Source organism: Lacerta agilis, chromosome 4 (assembly GCF_009819535.1).
Source record: "Lacerta agilis isolate rLacAgi1 chromosome 4, rLacAgi1.pri, whole genome shotgun sequence".
Classification (NCBI taxonomy): Eukaryota; Metazoa; Chordata; class Lepidosauria; order Squamata; family Lacertidae; genus Lacerta; species Lacerta agilis.
In genome coordinates, this window is record NC_046315.1 from 12,188,496 (window position 1) to 12,206,573 (window position 18,078).

At 45.6% G+C, this 18,078-nt stretch overlaps 1 protein-coding gene across 8 annotated transcripts in view; it reads right to left on the reverse strand.

Annotated features, from left to right (window-relative positions):
• DLG2 (discs large MAGUK scaffold protein 2) overlaps positions 1-18,078 on the reverse strand; it is an 834,734-nt gene that overhangs the window by 725,027 nt on the left and 91,629 nt on the right. For all 8 annotated transcript variants that reach the window (XM_033146043.1, XM_033146049.1, XM_033146050.1 and 5 more), the window contains one exon: positions 12,706-12,854. In XM_033146043.1, the coding sequence (XP_033001934.1) occupies positions 12,706-12,854 (149 nt within the window). The remainder of the gene's footprint in view (positions 1-12,705; positions 12,855-18,078) is intronic.

Genomic DNA, 18,078 nt, shown 5'->3' on the forward strand with positions numbered 1-18,078 from the left:
CTCTCTCCTTCTCCCTTCCTCCGCTTGTTCGCATGTGGAGGAATGAAGGGGAGGCAACAGAGACATGAGGGATAATATTGGCTCAACCCTAGGCACAACCCTAGGAACCGAACACCTGCACATGATGTGACTTGCCTGTATGATAATGATTATAAAATTTATTACCTGCCCTTCACCAGCTGGCCCCATGGGGGAGTTATAACAAAATGCAAGGGGGAATTCAGTTCCAAACCTATCAAATTTCCACTTCCTGAAACAATGTGCCATTTCCTGAGATCAAAATGCAACTATCCTTTCAAATACAGCAACGCCACACTCCAACTCAAAAAAACTGCTCCAAAAATGCATTATATTATGGGTGCAGGCCCAAAAATGAAAATAACATCCCGAAACCATCATGTTAGGGGAAAGTGCTTGCAAACCAAAAATGTGTATGGGGGGGGGATGCAGTCAAAAATGTGCATGCAGTGAAATGGACTTTTATGTGGACTCTGAAAAAGTTCTGCACAATAATGCTGAAATGTGGCAAACCAAACTTAAAATTGTAAAAACAAAACAAAATAAAAAAATCCTTCCAGTAGCACCCTAGAGACCAACTAAGTTAGTTCTTGGTATGAGCTTTCGTGTGCATGCACACTTCTTCAGATACACAGCACGCACACGAAAGCTCATACCAAGAACTAACTTAGTTGGTCTCTTCGGTGCTACTGGAAGGAATTTTTTATTTTGTTTTGTTTTGACTATGGCAGACCAACACGGCTACCTACCTGTAACTTAAAATTGCTAAGAAAGCAAAATGAGAAACCGAAAGACACAATTTGACTGTGATTTCTCAGGATGCAGTGTGGGTGTGGTGTCAAACTGAGACCCAGAATCAAATTTCTACTCAGCTGAGTGGGTGGCCTTGGACCATTCACTTTCTCTCAGTCTCACAAGGTTGTTGTGAAGATAAAAAAAAAGGATCGGGAGAACTATGTACAAGTACAGTAAACCTCCCTGAACTTCTTGCAAGAAACGTATATAAATGTAATAAATGTTGCACTGTGGTTTTACATTTTTCCTAATCCGTCTGAAAACAGGTATGGAATCAAGGCGAGACCTCCATACTGTACACATATGTGGTGGGAGTGCAAGAAGTTAAAAGACTTTTGGGGCACCACCTATAATGAACTGGGGGGGGGGGGCGTTTAAACTCTCATTCATTAAAAAACCTGAAACATTTCCTGCTCGGCATCAGAAATTAAGAAAATATACAGACCCTTACTTATGTATGCCACCACAGTGGAATAATTTTGATAGCCGAAAGTTGGAAAAGCAATAAGATCCCCACTAAATCTGACTGGTTAACCAAAATGATCGAATACCAACATCTCACAGAACTTACTGGGAGAATAAGAGGAAATTCGGTTCAAAAAGTTAACAATGAATGGTCAGTCTTTAAAGAATATCTCAAAAACTATATGGATAGTGTAAATCTCCTGGCAGAAATAGAGTAAATCTTGAAAATAGAGAAAAGATGTGGTATAATCTGGTTAGATAAAAATAAAAGAAAGACAGTAATACAGTCATGAAATGCGTACAGAGTTAAGTTTGAAAATGAAGCACAAGAAGAAGAGTTGGAAGTCAAGTATATATGGTGTATAGGTGGGTCAAGTAGGTATGTAAGGTATGTATTTTATGTAATGTATGTAATGTAATGTGTTGTATTGTATTTGTTTAGGTTTTTTTTGGTTAATTAAAGTATAATAAAGATCTTTTTAAGGGGGGGGACCTCCATACTGCACACACACTAATTTTTATGTTCTGGTGTGTGTATCACCTTTCAAGGGAGGTATGGCATATTTCCTTGACCGTTTGTATACAGGTGAGGGGTGGTGAAGCTAGGGTTCACGCTTGAAACACAGAATCATATGCTGCAAGTGCATACAATATTTCATCAAAATATTCTGTCACCAAGGCAAGAACAACTGGCATTCGAACCTGAAATTGGAGAATTGCACCCTTAATATGTGCAATCAGATTTCATTATCCTATCTCAGCGTCAGATGGCATTATTGCATTACCTCGTATTGAATGTTTCTATCTGCATTTGCTTTATTGCAATTTTAACTCTTTTGTAAGCTGCCTCCGGAACCTCTTGAAGATAGGGAGCAATAAAGCAAATAAACAAACAGAATATGAAACGAGCAAGTTAAACCAAAGTCTTGCAGCGCTTAGCCGGTAATACTAATGTTAGCAGCAATACAACAGGAGCATCTGCTTCTTATGCCTGCTAGGTTTCCGTTCCTTAAAATTGGACATGGCAGGGCCTCAGGTCTGGAGGTGGGGCAGATGTGGCCCTCGAGGGCTCCCTATCTGGCCCTGGGGACTCTGCCACATACCCTCCTGAGCCACACCCCTCACCAGACCTTTCTTTCACTCTGTTGTTGTTGTTGAGTCGTTCAGTCGTGTCCGGCTCTTCGTGACCCCATGGACCAGAGCACACCAGGCACGCTTATCCTTCACTGCCTCTCACATTTTGGCCAACTTTCACTCTCCTGGCGTGTTTTTGCCTGGCTGGAATGTACCCTTGAACTCTGATGATGCCTCTTGCTTATGTGGATGGAGAGTAAGTGCAGAAACTAAAGTAATGTACAAAGGTAACATTTGCATTTGTGGCTCTCCCCACTTTTGCCACTGGCCCCACCCACGTCTTGTATGTCACACACACACCCAGAAGGAGTATGTGGCCCTTGGGCTGAGATGGGTTTGCTGCCCCTTCTTTGAACCTTTGTTCCTTTAGTGGGCAGACCCTCAGCCATTTCAGACCAACCAAATCTCTCCGATTGGCTGAGTGGGAGCCTGATTCTTCCCCTTCCTGCTGTGAACCATCCTGATCCCCCTCTGGGGTCGATAGGTGGCTGTGTATTTAAAAAAATAAACAAGTGGAATATACTCATTTCAAGGCATTTTTAGCAAATGAAATCATGACAGGCTGGCGCTAACTAACGAAACGCACTCTTTATCCACCCAAACTCGCAAGATAACTCCGTCCTTGAGACTTGGAGGGCAGCAAATTCTCATGCACAGCGGCTTAGATTTGGTAAATAATAAGAGGTGAAAGATGTGTAAGTGAGACAAATGACTCTGAGGCTTTTTTAAAGGGGGGAAAAACTTGTGCGAGTGAGGTGCCAAGTCCTGTTGAGCTTACAAATACATTTTAAACAATAGCTCCAAGAGAAGTCATTTTTAATGAGAAAGCCAGCTTAAGCATATGTTTGTTTTTGCAAGCTGTTTAAAGTATGGATTTTATTAGTAGCAGTGAACAAACCACAGATATCTCTCCTCCCACCCCCTGGTAGCACACTGTCTTCCTGTCAGGAACCTGCTGGGACACACATTTGCAGAACACAAATTCTTATTATTTTATCCAGTGCTTTATGGATCTTAACGCTCAGAAAGGGGGGGGGGGGGTTGAATACTGCAACAACAGCAGAAGATATGAAGAGCTCTGCTGGATCTTCCCACAGCCAGAACTGGCCATCTCACAAAACAAAGGAAGGGAACCTTTTTTTCCAGACCGAGGTCCACATTCCATTCTGGACAACTTTCTAGGGGCCACTTGCAAATGATAGGCAGGGCAAAAGGAGAAAGTGGGCAGAGCAATATTTCATGCGGTAAGCTCAAAACGCAACCTAATGGAAGGAGGAAACCTCAGAAAGCCCATGTGCTGTGGGCTTTCAGCCTAAAGGGCTGAGCTGTGACTCAGGAAACTCCTGGCGCAAATGTCGCCTGAGTCATGAACTCCCTTGTTGGTCTTAGGCAAGCTGTTAATATATATCACAGTTCCCACTCGGCAATAGACAGATGGCAAAACTGACTCGCCTTGTAAGGTTGCTGAAGGGGTGGCAAGATAATGCACAAAATGCATTGGATAGCTATAAATACAAATGCTCGGCATTGTTATGAAATAAGTTATGCTAACAGATCTCCTGAGAAATCTCTATGTGGGACAAGAAGCTACAGTTAGAACTGGATATGGAACAACTGATTGGTTCAAAATTGGGAAGGGAATACGACAAAGCTGTATATTGTCTCCCTGCTTATTTACCTTATATGCAGAATTCATCATGCGAAAGGCTGGACTGGATGAATCCCAAGCCAGAATTAAGATTGCCAGAAGAAATATCAACAACCTACCTCAGATATGCTGATGACACAACCTTGATGGCAGAAAGTGAGGAGGAATTAAAGAACCTTTTAATGAGGGTGAAAGAGGACAGTGCAAAATATGGTCTGAAGCTCAACATCAAAAAAACTATGATCATGGCCACTGGTCCCATCACCTCCTGGCAAATAGAAGGGGAAGAAGAAGATCAAACTTATCCATCCTTAAAGAAATCAGCCCCAAGTGCTCACTGGAAGGACAGATCCTGAAGTTGAGGCTCTAGTACTTTGGCCATCTCATGAGAAGAGATGACTCCCTAGAAAAGACCCTGATGTTGGGAAAGATGGAGGGCACAAGGAGAAGGGGACGACAGAGGACGAGATGGTTGGACAGTGTTCTCGAAGCAACTAGCATGAGTTTCGCCAAACTGAGGGAGGCAGTGAAAGATAGGCGTGCCTGGCGTGCTCTGGTCCCATGGGGTCACGAAGAGTCGGACACGACTGAACGACTGAACAACAACAACAACAGATAAGTAACAGTAACACTATGAATAAGGGCTCATCCCTGGGGAAACCCACTATTTATCATTGAATCAGAACAAAGAGCAAACCTTGGTAAACCTGATTGCCATCTGATTCAGCAATAAATGGCAAGTTTTCCCAGGGAAAAGCAAAACCACTTGGACCTAGAAATCCCAGACCTTTGCCTGGAACTTGTGGTCCCAAATGAAGTGCAGATGAGACCTGACTATGTTTCCGCTGAGAACAGGAACAACCACTCAGACCAACCACCTTTTTTGCTCGGCTTGGCTTGGCTATTTTTTTCCCCACTGGCTCTGCAATGGCAGGATTGATTGGACTCCTCTAAATCTACATAGACGGGTCTTAAATAGCTTCAGGTTCTCAAGGCAAGCTGCTGATGCGAAATAGATGAGAGGTTTGATTACTACTCAAGGAGGAAGAATTCTTAAATGAGGGTTTTTATTACTGCAACCTTTTAACAAGCAGGCAGTTGAGCTGAGGACAAAGAAGTAATTACAATGTTTGTAATAACTGGGTATGGAGGATGGGCAGGCAATCCCAAGTCAAGAGGCGAGAGAAGGGTGCATTTAATGTGCTGCAATGCGTCTGCTTTTCCTGAGCGCTGTCCTAAACAGCAGACAACCACTGAAATTGGGCAAACCACTGGGCAATGGACCTGCTATCTGTGGCTTTTAGCCACAGTGGCTATATAGAACCTTTAGGTTCGAAAGCAGATATCGGACCAGTTGTTGGGCAGGTCAGAAACCGGGCGAGGACCCGAGGGGTTCAGAAAGGCCACTCACCAGCAGTCGATAGGCTTTTTAAAAATGTGTCTTGAGATTGAAATCACCCTTCAAGTGTTTTTCTGGCTGCCAGCTATGTGGCAGGTAGCTGCCAGAGGGACTTTTTGAAAATGCAGGTGAGGGGAGGAAGAAACGCGGGAATTGTCTCTTTGCTGCTGAGTTTGTTTTGCTGCCTGCCGGAATGTGCAGCAGGCAGCTACTTGAGAGAGGGCTCAGTTGAATATGGCGGTGAGAGGAGGATATGGTAACCCTCTCTTGTATCTGCTGCATGCCATACAGCAGGTATTGTTCCAGAGGTGGTGTGGGGGGGCAGCCCAGTGCAGAGGCATCATATCACCTCATTTTTCCTCCCCCCCCCAAGTTGTTGTCTAGCAGGGGCAAGCCCAGTGCTAAGGTATCATGATCATTATCATCACATTTTTTCCTGATTGTTCCCAAGTTGCTGTGTTATTTAGGGAAGTTTTTAAACTGTGATATTTTAAATGTATTTTAATGTTTGGTGGAAGCCGCCCAGAGTGGCTGGGGAGACCCAGCCAGATGGGCGGGGTACAAATAAATTATTATTATTATTATTATTATTATTATTATTATTATTATTAGGGGGAGGGGATGAGGGGCAGGGAGCCCAGCACAGAGGCGTCATCATTATAATAACCTTTTCCTGGATTGTCCCCAAGTGGTTGGGGGGCTGAGCATTGCAGAGCCATTATCATCATTATTATCATCACAGTGTTTTTCCCTGATAGTTCCCAATGGGATTTTTTTTTTCAGGGGGGGGGTGCATTTCAGATAAAATGTTATTATCATGACCTTTTCCTCCTGCCTGGCCCACAGCAGGGATTATTTCCAAGTTGTTTGGTGAAGCGGGGAGAGAACAGAGCAAAGGCAGAAATACCATTGTCATCATCTTCTCATACACCCCTAATTTTGACATGGTCACATTTATTTACCGTATGTCAACAAATAGGGGGTTCCCCAAAGGGCTGCTCACAGTCACAGGCCCTCACAGACCATAAGTCTGCCACTGGTTTAACTATGAGCTGTGTGAAGAAATACTTCATTTATACTTCTGCATCAACCAAAGTCTAGTGCCCAAATCAAGGGAAGTCATAGTGCCACTCTATTCTGCCTTGGTCAGACCACACCTGGAATACTGTTACCAATTCTGGGGACCACAATTTAAGAAGGATGTTGACAAGAAATTGCTGAATTGCAATTCATTACAAAACTCAAAACCACGGAGAGACCTGGTCTGAACAAAGACATTGGATTCCTATCTCATTATACACGACAAAGCTATCTTTAGCCATCTCACCCCTTGCTTTTTCCTTTAGGACTAATTGCAGTCGTTAACAGTCATAAACAGGTTTTGCACACCCATCAGCCAATCACCCATTCCCACCACCCTTCTGAGTAATACCCCTCCCCACTCTCACTATATATAAGGGTCTGGTGACTTCCATTTCAGTGTATCTGAAGAAGTGTGCATGCACACGAAAGCTCATACCAAGAACAAACTTAGTTGTTCTCTAAGGTGCTCCTGGAAGGATGTGTGTGTGTGTGTGTGTGTGTGTGTGTGTGTGTGTGTGTGCGCGCGCGTGTGTGTGTGTGTTGACAAGCTAGAATGTGTGCAGCAGAGGGCAAACAAGATGATAAAAGGTATTGAAACCAAGCCTTATGATGAGTGGTTGAAGGAGCTAAGTATGCTAAGCCTGGAAAAGAGGAGACTAAGCTATGATAAAAGGTAAAGGTAAAGGGACCCCTGACCATTAGGTCCAGTCGTGTCCGACTCTGGGGTTGCGCCGCTCATCTCGCTTTATTGGCTGAGGGAGCCGGCGTACAGCTTCCGGGTCATGTGACCAGTATGACAAAGCTGCTTCTGGCGAACCAGAGCAGCATACAGAAACACCATTTACCTTCCCGCCAGAGCGGTACCTATTTATCTACTTGCACTTTGCTGTGCTTTCGAACTGCTAGGTGGGCAGGAGCTGGGACTGAGCAATGGGAGCTCACCCCGTCGTGGGGATTCAAACCGCTGACCTTCTGATCAGCAAGCCCTAGGCTCTGTGGTTTAACCCACAGCGTCACCCGTGTCCCAAGCAATGATAGCCATCTTCAAATACCTCAAGGGCTGTCACATGGAAGATGGAGCAAGTTTGTTTTCTCCTGATCTGGAGGATAGGACTCAAACCAATGGCTTCAAGTTACAAGAAAGGAGATCCAACTAAACATCAGGAAAAGTTTTCTGACAATAAGAGCTGTTTGACTGTGGAACAGTCTCCATCAAAAGGTTGTGGACTCTCCTTCCTTGAAGGTTTTTAAGCAGAGTTTGCATGGCCATTTGCCATGAATGTTTTAGCTGAGATTCCTGCATTGCAGGGGATTGTAGTAGGATTAAGGCTGCCATTCGTCCAAATTTTCCTGGACATAGCTTGGAGTCGGCCCTCGGAAGCAGCATCTGGGCGAAAATCGCTGAAATGTCTGACAACCCATATCAGAAGTGTAGAAAAAGAGCTCAACAACTTTGGTCGAAAATAAAAATAAAAAGCTCAACTACTTTGGCCCCCACCTGAAAAATAAAAGCTCAACAACTTTGCACAACCCTAGGCTAGATCCTAGACAGCATCTTAAAAAGCAGAGACATCACCTTGCCGACAAAGGTCCGTATAGTTAAAGCTATGGTTTTCCCAGTAGTAATGTATAGAAGTGAGAGCTGGACCATAAAGACTGATCGCCGAAGAATTGATGCTTTTGAATTATGGTGCTGGAGGAGACTCTTGAGAGTCCCGTGGACTGCAAGAAGAGAAGATCAAACTTATCCATCCTTAAAGAAATCAGCCCTGAGTGCTCACTGGAAGGGCAGATCCTGAAGTTGAGGCTCCAGTACTTTGGCCACCTCATGAGAAGAGAAGACTCCCTGGAAAAGACCCTGATGTTGGGAAAGATGGAGGGCACAAGGAGAAGGGGACGACAGAGGATGAGATGGTTGGACAGTGTTCTCGAAGCGACTGGCATGAGTTTGGCCAAACTGCGGGAGGCAGTGGAGGATAGGGGTGCCTGGCGTGCTCTGGTCCATGGGGTCACGAAGAGTCGGACACGACTGAACGACTGAACAACAACAACAACAAAGGCTAGATGGCTCTTGGGGTCCCTTCCAACTCTACGATTCCATGATTCTATGGTTTTATCTATCTTGAATCTTCCAACATACAGCTTCATTACATGACCCTAGTATTATGAGAGAAAGAAAGAAATAACTCTATGCACTTTTCTCACACCATGCATAATTTTATATAGCTCTATCATGCCCCTCCACTTACTTTTTTGCTAAACTAAAAAGCCCCAGATGTTGTAATCTTTCCTTGAATGGCCGTTCATACATTTCTCAGCAGTGCAGGGATCACTGCTAAGCCACTTCAGCTCACCGGCGTAGGTAATATGCCCTTAGCCAAGCAAAATGGTTAACAATTCCCGCCACAGATTCTCCTTCAACAGGGTACCAAAAAAAGCCCTTCCATAAGCAACTCCTGCAAACAAGCCCTGCTAGAGAATTAATAGTCTATTCGTGTTGTGATACAAGCGCCAGTCAGGCCTGCAGTTTGCAGCCTCATACTGAAGACTGACAGCAGTGAGTTTCTTTCTTTCACCTCAATTTTCTCCCTGAATAAAAGGGCGAGAACATTACTGACTGAAAATGCGGAGCTTCAGAGCCTGGGCTAATGAAAGTAGAGGTTAAAAGTGGAACCAAGTGGAGCCTTTTATTAAAAGTGTGCACACCTGAATAGGAGCCCAGTTACGCTGGGGGAAAAAGTTATTGCTTCTAGTGCCAAACAAGATTGTTTTCTATTTTTCTTACTTTCTAACCAGAAAAAGATGAGAAGCCTTGTTTCCGAAAAGCTAAAACATTAATTTGTAAGGAAAGCTGTGCCCTCTCACTCTGACTGAGGGAAGTTTGGTTTTCTGAGGAATTACAGTTTCTGGTAGAACAACAACCAACAACCTCTGGATTTTTTTTATTGGTACCAAAGAAAGGAGATTACGAATGTGGTTGCCTTACATTACAAAACCATTACCGTAGAATTGTGTGTCAGACAGATGTATTTAAAAATCTCTGAGGGGAATAGGGTGGCCGGGTATCATACTTTACAGAGGACACCCCTCTATTTGAAGAGCTGCCCAGTCCAAGGCAGTCTCATACCAGTTTATACCATGGCTTCCCCCAAACAATGCTGGGAACTGTAGTTTGTCAAGGGTGTTGTGTGTTGTTAGGTGGCCCCCTATTTTCCATGCAGAACTACAGTTCCCAGAGTTCCCTGGGAAGAGGGGTTAATTGTTAAAACCACGGTGGAAATTGTAGCTCTGTGAGAGGAATAGAATGGAAATTAGACTGAAAACTGTAAGAATATTTCCACCACAGAGTAACTGTGGGCTAGGAAGGGGATTGTGTGGAAGGGGAGAGCAAATGAAATATATATAAATAAACCCTCATGAAAGAGGGAACAAATAGAAAAGAAGTAAAACAAACACATCCCTTGCCTATGGTTTGAGAATTAATAATAATAATAATAATAATAATAATAATAATAATAATAAAGCTTGCTGATGCAATTACCTCAGAGAAGGTTCTAGAAGCTGCTGCTTTTTCGACGGCCTGAGGAAAACTGAATGTGAAGGTACTTGTATGACAAAGAGTCAAAGCACACTAGGAAGGGACTGGGGCTCTAGCAATGGCGGTTGGTGCCCGTTGGTAGAAGACAGTGAGCCCCAAAAGTAGTTGGAGCCAGAGCCAACGACAGCCAACTAATTCTAGTTTTATCTTCCTCCTCAGTTTAACAAGGGCAACATTGGGACTAATGGAAGTAGAAGCTGCCACAGGCAGAGGGCACACTGAGGTTGGTGAGGCGGTGCTCCGTTTGCCCTAATGGACCATTCCACTCAGCTCTAGAAGGTTCCAGAAGGCACCCACAGAGAAAGAGTCCAAGGGCAGGCTGCACGAATATATACAAAAAGTACACGGGGCAGATCCACACCACACATTTAAAGCACAACCAAAGCACATGACTTCCTCCAAGGAATTCTGGCAACTGTGGTTTATGAAGGGTGCTGGGAACTTTAGTTCTGGGGGGCAACTACAGTTCCCAGGATTCTTTCGGGGGAAATCATGGGCTTCAGGTGTGTGTTGTATGCTGTGTGTTGTATGGCACGCATCTGCTCACAGGCCCACTTCGCTGTACCCTTTTCGGTGCCTGCTAAAAACATCCTTGTTTAGACAAGCCTACTACTCAGATGCTTAGAAGGTTGAAGTAACTTTAATCTGTTTTAGTATTTTGACTTTTGTATGTTTCAGAGTACGGTTGTGCATTTTTCCTGATGTCGTTTTGTGAATGGGTTTGAGGTCAAGCGGTGCACTGTATACATTTTATGAAATAGCTAAAATAAAATAAGTAATAAAAAGAGGTGTCACTGTCAGGCGCAGGCTGTTCCTAAACCTCTGGTATCTAGGAGGGATCTCCTCAAATGATGCACACTGGAGCAGCTGGGGCCGGCTATTGTCAAAGTGTGAACACCGAGGGAGCAACCATATCACTCATGCCTTTGCAGCCTCGGTGCTAAGTGACTCCCATGTGACTGACTTTGTTGCTTGCTTAGTGGTGCAGATGGTGCAGAATGCAACAACCCAGCTCTTGCGCACAGGAGGCTACCAGGAATACATGACTCCCTAGCTGCAGATCTGCAGTGGCTTCCTAGGCGTTCGTTGTAAGGATTATTACAATGGCTCATATGAAGTGCTTGAGGACACCGGAGAAGCCCATACAAATGCTGAATATTTAACTGGCCAGTTGAGCCTCCTCAGCAGCACTCCTGTCAGCGTATCTATGTCCCTGCAAACCCAACCTTCCCCGCCTCTCTCCCAGGAAGCAACAGCAACCCCACTGCTGGGATGCTAACAAAGCAGTTCTGCCCCATCCACCCATTGAGCTGCTTTGGGTGTGCAGCAATCTTCTCCCTGGCAACAGCAGCTTACTAGTGCAGGGCAGGAGTTGGGTAGGGAGGCGGTGAGGTGTAAGGAGCAATGATTCTTAAACATCAACTTCGTTGGACTGGTCATGTTGTGCGGATGCCTGATTATCATCTTCCAAAGCAACTACTCCATCCTGAACTTAAAAATGGAAAGTATAATGCTGGCGGTCAACAAAAGAGGTTTAAAGACTCTCTCAAGGCAAATCTTTAAAAATGTAGTATAAACACCAACAATTGGGAAACACTTGCCTGTGAGCACTCCAATTGGAGAACAGCCTTTACCAAAGGTGCCATGGGCTTTGAAGACACTCGAACTCAGGATGCAAGGGAGAAACGTGCTAAGAGGAAGGCACGCTTGGCAAATCCACACCATGATCAACTCCCGCCCGGAAACCAATGTCCCCACTGTGGAAGGACGTGTGGATCCAGAATTGGCCTCCACAGTCACTTATGGACTCATTGTTAAAAACATGTTTATGGAAGACAATCAATCGCCAAAGAAGAAGAAGGTATAAGGAGCTGGTGTCAGTAATAAATCACATGGCTTTAGTGAACTCTTTCTGAGAAGGAACCAGGTTAGCTCAAGAGTTCCAGGCCTAATGGGCACAGCAACTCCTCTTGGTAGACGCTGAAGGTCTTCCCACAGCTACCTAAATCTCTTCCTCCCTGTGTCCCTCCCAAGCAATCTGAGACTAGCTGTCTGTGCTCCTCCCTCTTCATACCTCTTCTGATCCTGGGAGACCAGGAAGGAGTAGAGCTTGTCGCAGCAAGAGCAGGAGACACCCATGACTCTTCTCTGCCTCTTGGCCTGCTTCCACTTCTGATTCCGGACTTCTTTCTGCCATAGACTCTCCCTGCTCACTAAGACCTGTTACCCCTTCAGCTTCAGACACCGTTTCCTCCCAGTCTTCTTCTCCCTCTGACCACTCATCGTTGTCCCACCACCACTCCCTGGGCTCTGAGCCTTCTTCCCTTGGGGGTTCCCCACCTGATGCCTCCCACCATTCTCCTGTGTCCAGCCATGACATGAGGTTGGGGCTGTGCTCTTGCAGCAGCAGGAAGCTCTGCCGGCGCATCCATACAGGTCCAAACCTTACTGCTGCCCACAACTGTATCACTGCTCAGTGTCACACGTGTTTCCAAGTCCTGGACCACAATTATTTTCTGTTTACTGGTGCTGTGTGCGATCGAGCCATTAATTAAAGCACTGTACCTCTCGGGTTTGGGGCTGGCTTTCGTCGTCCGTTGCCAGAGACTGTGTCTTCTTCTCCCATTTCTCAGCAACTTGGTTTGCTTCTTCTATTTTCTCCTGGCAACTTTTCTGGGAGTTTAGCAGCGTCACTTCGTAAAACTCCTGAATGTCTGTTGGTGAACGAGAAATAATATAATCTTTTTATTAAAATACCTGGCGGCATTTGATATGCCAGATAGAGAGGTTATGGGTTGTTTACCGAAAACCCACGAACAGATCTGCACCTGTTGTATTTGGGAATGCATTTCTGGCTCCTTTTCAGCAGAGAGGTGCTGACACATAATTTACTGTTCTAGGATGCCGAGACTTTTTAAAGAACCATTTCCCTTTTAAAATATTGTATTAATCATGAATATTGCATGAATATATGAATAATGCAAAGCTAATCACTACTGAATGATACTGAGAATAAACATTTTCGCTGGAAAGAGACTCCTTGCAAGTATATTACAAAACAAGACAATATTTCCTTTCACCTCCCATACCCCTGATTTCCTAACCACTGCCAATTTTGGATGCATGCAGTCCTAAGGGAATTAGAAGTTGTATATTTTACATAATCAGCCCTGGTGGTTGCTCAGCTAGGGCAAACGAGGCACCGCCCTACTGACCTCAGTCTGCCTTCTTACCGATAGCCAGTCTAGGGGGTAGCCCTGGCTCTCAGCCCTCAGGCCCTCCTTAGTCTCAGTGTTGCCCTTGTAGAAGGATCAAGTCAAAACTAGAGTTAGGGGCTCTTCGTCCACAGTTGGCTTTCCTGCCTTCCACCCTGCCAATCAAGCCTTGCATTTCCACATCATTCATTCCAATAATCAACAAAACAAGTCAATCTCTCAACCAAGCAATCTACCTTCTCTCCTTTGCGTGCGAGTTTGGTTAGTTTATCCGTTAATAACCATTCCCAATCAGATGGTAGAATAGCAAAAAAATTAAAAACACAATTAAGGTAGAAAAAAAGAGTGAATCGCAGAGCTTACGCTTTTCTAATCTAATAAACCTTTCATAAGATCCTTTGTATTAAAAAAAAGGAATGACTTCAAATATTAAGGGTATCAAATATTTGCACAGGCGATGGGCAAACATCAGTCTAACTCATTTGAAATGATTTGTAATATGTCTTTTTTTAAACGTGACACATGCAAGACCCCTTTATTGTCTGACTGTAATATGTATATAGATACTGGGGGGGGGGACAGACCCCAGAGGGTAATAAATTATGTCGTGAAATTTTATCACCAAGCAGTGGTAGGTTAAAGCAGACCATCTCAGGTGTTTGCTGTCCAGGGGCGTAGCAAGGTAAATTGGTACCCGGGGGCAAAAAAAAAATTGTCACCTGTCGCAACCTGTATTGCTGTACAACTCCCACCATCATTGTCCAATAGCCACGCTGGCTGGGACTGATAGGAGTTGGGAATCCAGCATCATCTTGAGGGGCAAAGGTTGCTCATCACTGAGGAACCTCATTCCAGGAGGACAAATGCCGAGAGAATGGAGGTTCCCCACCCATTGTTTAAATACTACATCACAATAGAGTCCAGTGGACTTTTTCCAACAAAAGAAGAAGAAGAAGAAGAGTTTGGATTTGATATCCTGCTTTTCACTACCCGAAGGAGTCTCAAAGTGGCTAGCATTCTCCTTTCCCTTCCTCCCCTACAACAAACACTCTGTGAAGTGAGTAGGGCTGAGAGACTTCAAAGAAGTGTGACTAGCCCAAGGTCACCCAGCAGCTGCATGTGGAGGAGCGGGGAAGCAAACCCGGTTCACCAGATTACGAGTCCACCGCTGTTCAGCACTACACCACAATGGATCAGTAAGAAATGGACCATGCAGAACGGGCAAAATTAAGAGAATCTAATGATGAGTGTTTTAAGAAAGAATGGATGCCTTTTGGGGGGAGTATTTAAAGAAATGCAGTATGATGAACTCGTGAGCAGGATTTGAGCAACAGAAGTCATTGGATTATAGTATTGTGGTTATGATTTGATAGACAGAAGATAGGGTGCAGCAGAAGCAGAGAAACAACTCCGTGGGGGAAAGGGTGGGAAGTTGGCAAAAATAACAGAAAAGACAAAATTTTGTCTTGACTGTATTTGATAAAAACATTGAAAAACGTTGAAAACGTAATTGAAAAACAAAGATTCCAAAGGACTTTGTCACTATTCCTACTTCTGCTTTGCAGCATAGGTGGTACAGTTTTGCAGGAGGCTTGTTTATTTTGGAGCTGGTTAAGTAAAACACAAACTGAGCTGGGATGACGTCAAGGTAAGGATGCCCTGCAGAAGCAAGGAAAGGAAAGAACTGGCCCCGTGACTATTGACTAGAGGCGCTGCAGCTGCAGAATGTTAATGTCCGTCAGAAAAGGAATAGCAAGGTGAAATGTACCAAGTCAGACACGTCAACATTCGGGACTTGTCGGAGGAGCATCCCAAGGAACCATTTTGCCCTGAAATTGGTTGGTGCCACTGCAGGCGACGGAGTGGAGAGTAAGACTCGGTTGTGACCGTTAAGCAGTGGCCCGGGGAAATAAGGTTAGCATCCAAGGAGATAGCTGCAGATTTGAGGGCTCCCTGAGCAAAGTGCATACCTGGGCACAGCAGAAAAGGCCACAGCTTAGTGGAAGATCACTTGCTTTGCATGAAGAAGGTCTCCGATTCAGTCCCCAGCATCTCCAGGTAGGGCTAGGAGAGACTACTGCCTCCAAACAGGGAAAGCCACTGCCAGTCAGTGTAGACAATATGGAGCTAGATGGACCAATGGTCCAATTCAGTGTAAGGCAGCTTCCAATGCTCCTATACTTTTGTTTATGGCACTGGTTTTCAACCAGTGGCACCCTGGGGTGCCTTGAATGAGGGTCAGGAGTGTCGCGGGCAACACTGGCCTCTGTCCCTCTTTCCTTCCCTCCCTCTTCTGATGCCCTCTTGCGTCTCTGCCTCCCGAAGGCTTGTGCAGCTGTTTGTTGCAGCAGCCCTGGCTTCAAGCTCCGTGAATGGTGACCCTGGGGCTGGCCAGGGGGTGCTGGTTACCCGGACCTGGGGTGGCCTTGGAGTAAGCAAGTGGGCGAAGGATCCCAGCCAGCAAATCCGCCAGCCCTTTCTGTTGGGAATGGATGGTGGGAGGCCAGGCAGGCAGCCAAGCAGGCAGGCAGGTTCTGCATCTGCACTGGCCTTTATTGTGCTTGATGTGTGCAAAGCCGGCCTGGGAGTTGAGTGCCCGGTGCTGAAGGGGAGCCTTTCCGCCATGCAGGCCTGGCAGTACCCGCTTCTGCCCCTGCTGCCTCCCAAGGTAAGGTGCTGGCCTCACGTTCAGCTTTGGCCAGTTTCTGTCAGGCCGCTAAGGCTGGGGGCATCCTCTTCCCAGGCCCCTATGGGGCAGTGTGAAGAGGCACCTCTCTTTGGGGCAGGAGGTGTGTGGCACAGAGACCAGGGGCAGCAGCAGTGGCTGCCCAGAGGACTCCCAAGGAGAGGGGAGAAGAGAGAAGGCTGAGGGAACACTTCGAAAAAGAGTGAGAGGCTACCAGCTCTGCAGGCAAGGGGTGACGTAACGGGGTTCCTGGGCCCCACGGGGGTGCCGCAGAAAGAATGCAGTTGGTCAATGGAGCTGTGGACTCAAAAAGGTTGAAAACCTCTGATTTATGGGGAAAGTTATAGCTCAGGGGTAGAGCATGTTCCCATGTTCATTCCCTGGTCTCCTAGTAACTACAACTCCCAGAATATTTGAGGGGGGAAGCCATGACTGTTTAATGTGGTATCACAGTGTTTAAAATGTATGGTGTGAATGTGGCCTTTAAATGATGCCTAGATTTCCTACATATCTGAATCCCCATGAGCCAACGGCACAGTATTGTTTCCCACTGAGTCCAACTGGGATCCATTTTATTTCTCTCAGATGCAAACCAGATGCAAGATAGACACCTATACCTTCACCTGCCCAAGCATTTGGAACAGCCTGGGGTGGGAATTTGTGCCAGGATTAAAAAACAACAACAACTCAGTTCTCTGGCCAGATGGGCATCAAGAAATTATCTGCTGTGTAGAACAGGCTCAGGACCCTACATACAAGTGGATTATTAATAATCCTGGATGGCAGCCAAGGTTAATTAGCTTTGCATATTAGCTTTGTCTTCAGGATAGTATCCAAAATAGACTTAATTAGAGGATCTTAAGAAAACAAACCTTGATACTCCAAAGACAGAGGAGCAACAAAGCTATCCTTCCCCATCCCCACCACCAAAAAAACCCTCTATATTCTGCAGTTCTGCTACTTTTATAGAAGGTTTAGCTTCACTGGTGTTAGAGCTGGAGCACTGATTAATGCGCTTAGGTAATTAATTTACTTTGAATTGGAGAATTAATCAGTCAACCAGCTTCTGCCTGCTGCGACAAAACCTGGTCTGGTGTGCTGAGTCTTATCAAGAATTTGGTTGTGAAATATCAGATAAGGCAAGCAAGCGCTGGCTGGTGCTGATCGGCGACGTAGTCCGAAACATCTGGACTACATCTGGGAAAGGGATTGAACTCTATTGCTTCCCTGTTTTGGGAAGTTTTTAGTGACTGGTGTTTTAATGTACTTTTAGTCTGTGTTGGAAGCTGCCCAGAGTGGCTGGGGAAACCTGGCCAGATGGGCGGAGTATAAATAATAAATTGTTGTTGTTGTTGTTTTTGTTGTTGTATTGCTTTTTACTTGCTTAATTTCATTATTTTAGGAGGAAGGTTGATATATCCAGCCCTGTGCCTGATCACTCCCACACCCAACATACTTAATTCCCCCCCCAAAAAAGAAACACCTCTTTTTTACATCTATAGCCTGCTTTATCTCCAGAAAAACTCAGCATACAAAGTTCACCACAACAACCTTGTAAACTGGGATAGGAGTTTGGTTTTAATATATAGCCAGTGCTGTTTTTCTAGAAAAAGAGGTGCCCAAACTCTCTGTGAATGTCTCCCTTGTTCTCTTATAATGGCAATGGCGCCCACCTGAGAGGTGGTGGAACTGAGTTCTAGTGCCAGAGGGGCCATGGCCTCAGGGACAGTTTTTTGAGGGGGTGTGAAGCAGGCACCCCTACGCAGGCGCCCCCAGCCCAGCAAAGCCCCGCACTACTTTCCTGGCATCAGAGGCACCAACACTCAGGACCGACACTAGGGCTAGTTGCGCCCTAGGCGAACCACCTTCTGGAGCTCCCCCCCCCGCCAAAGCCTGCTTTAGTGGGAGGTGGGAGTGGTGGAGAGGCAAGCAGCAGTTTCTCCGCTGTAGCTGCTGCTCGCCTGTCCCGCCGCCCACCCGCAAGCACCCGCCCGCCCGTGGGGGCGGGGGGAGGCCGCCGCCGGGGCCGCACGGCTC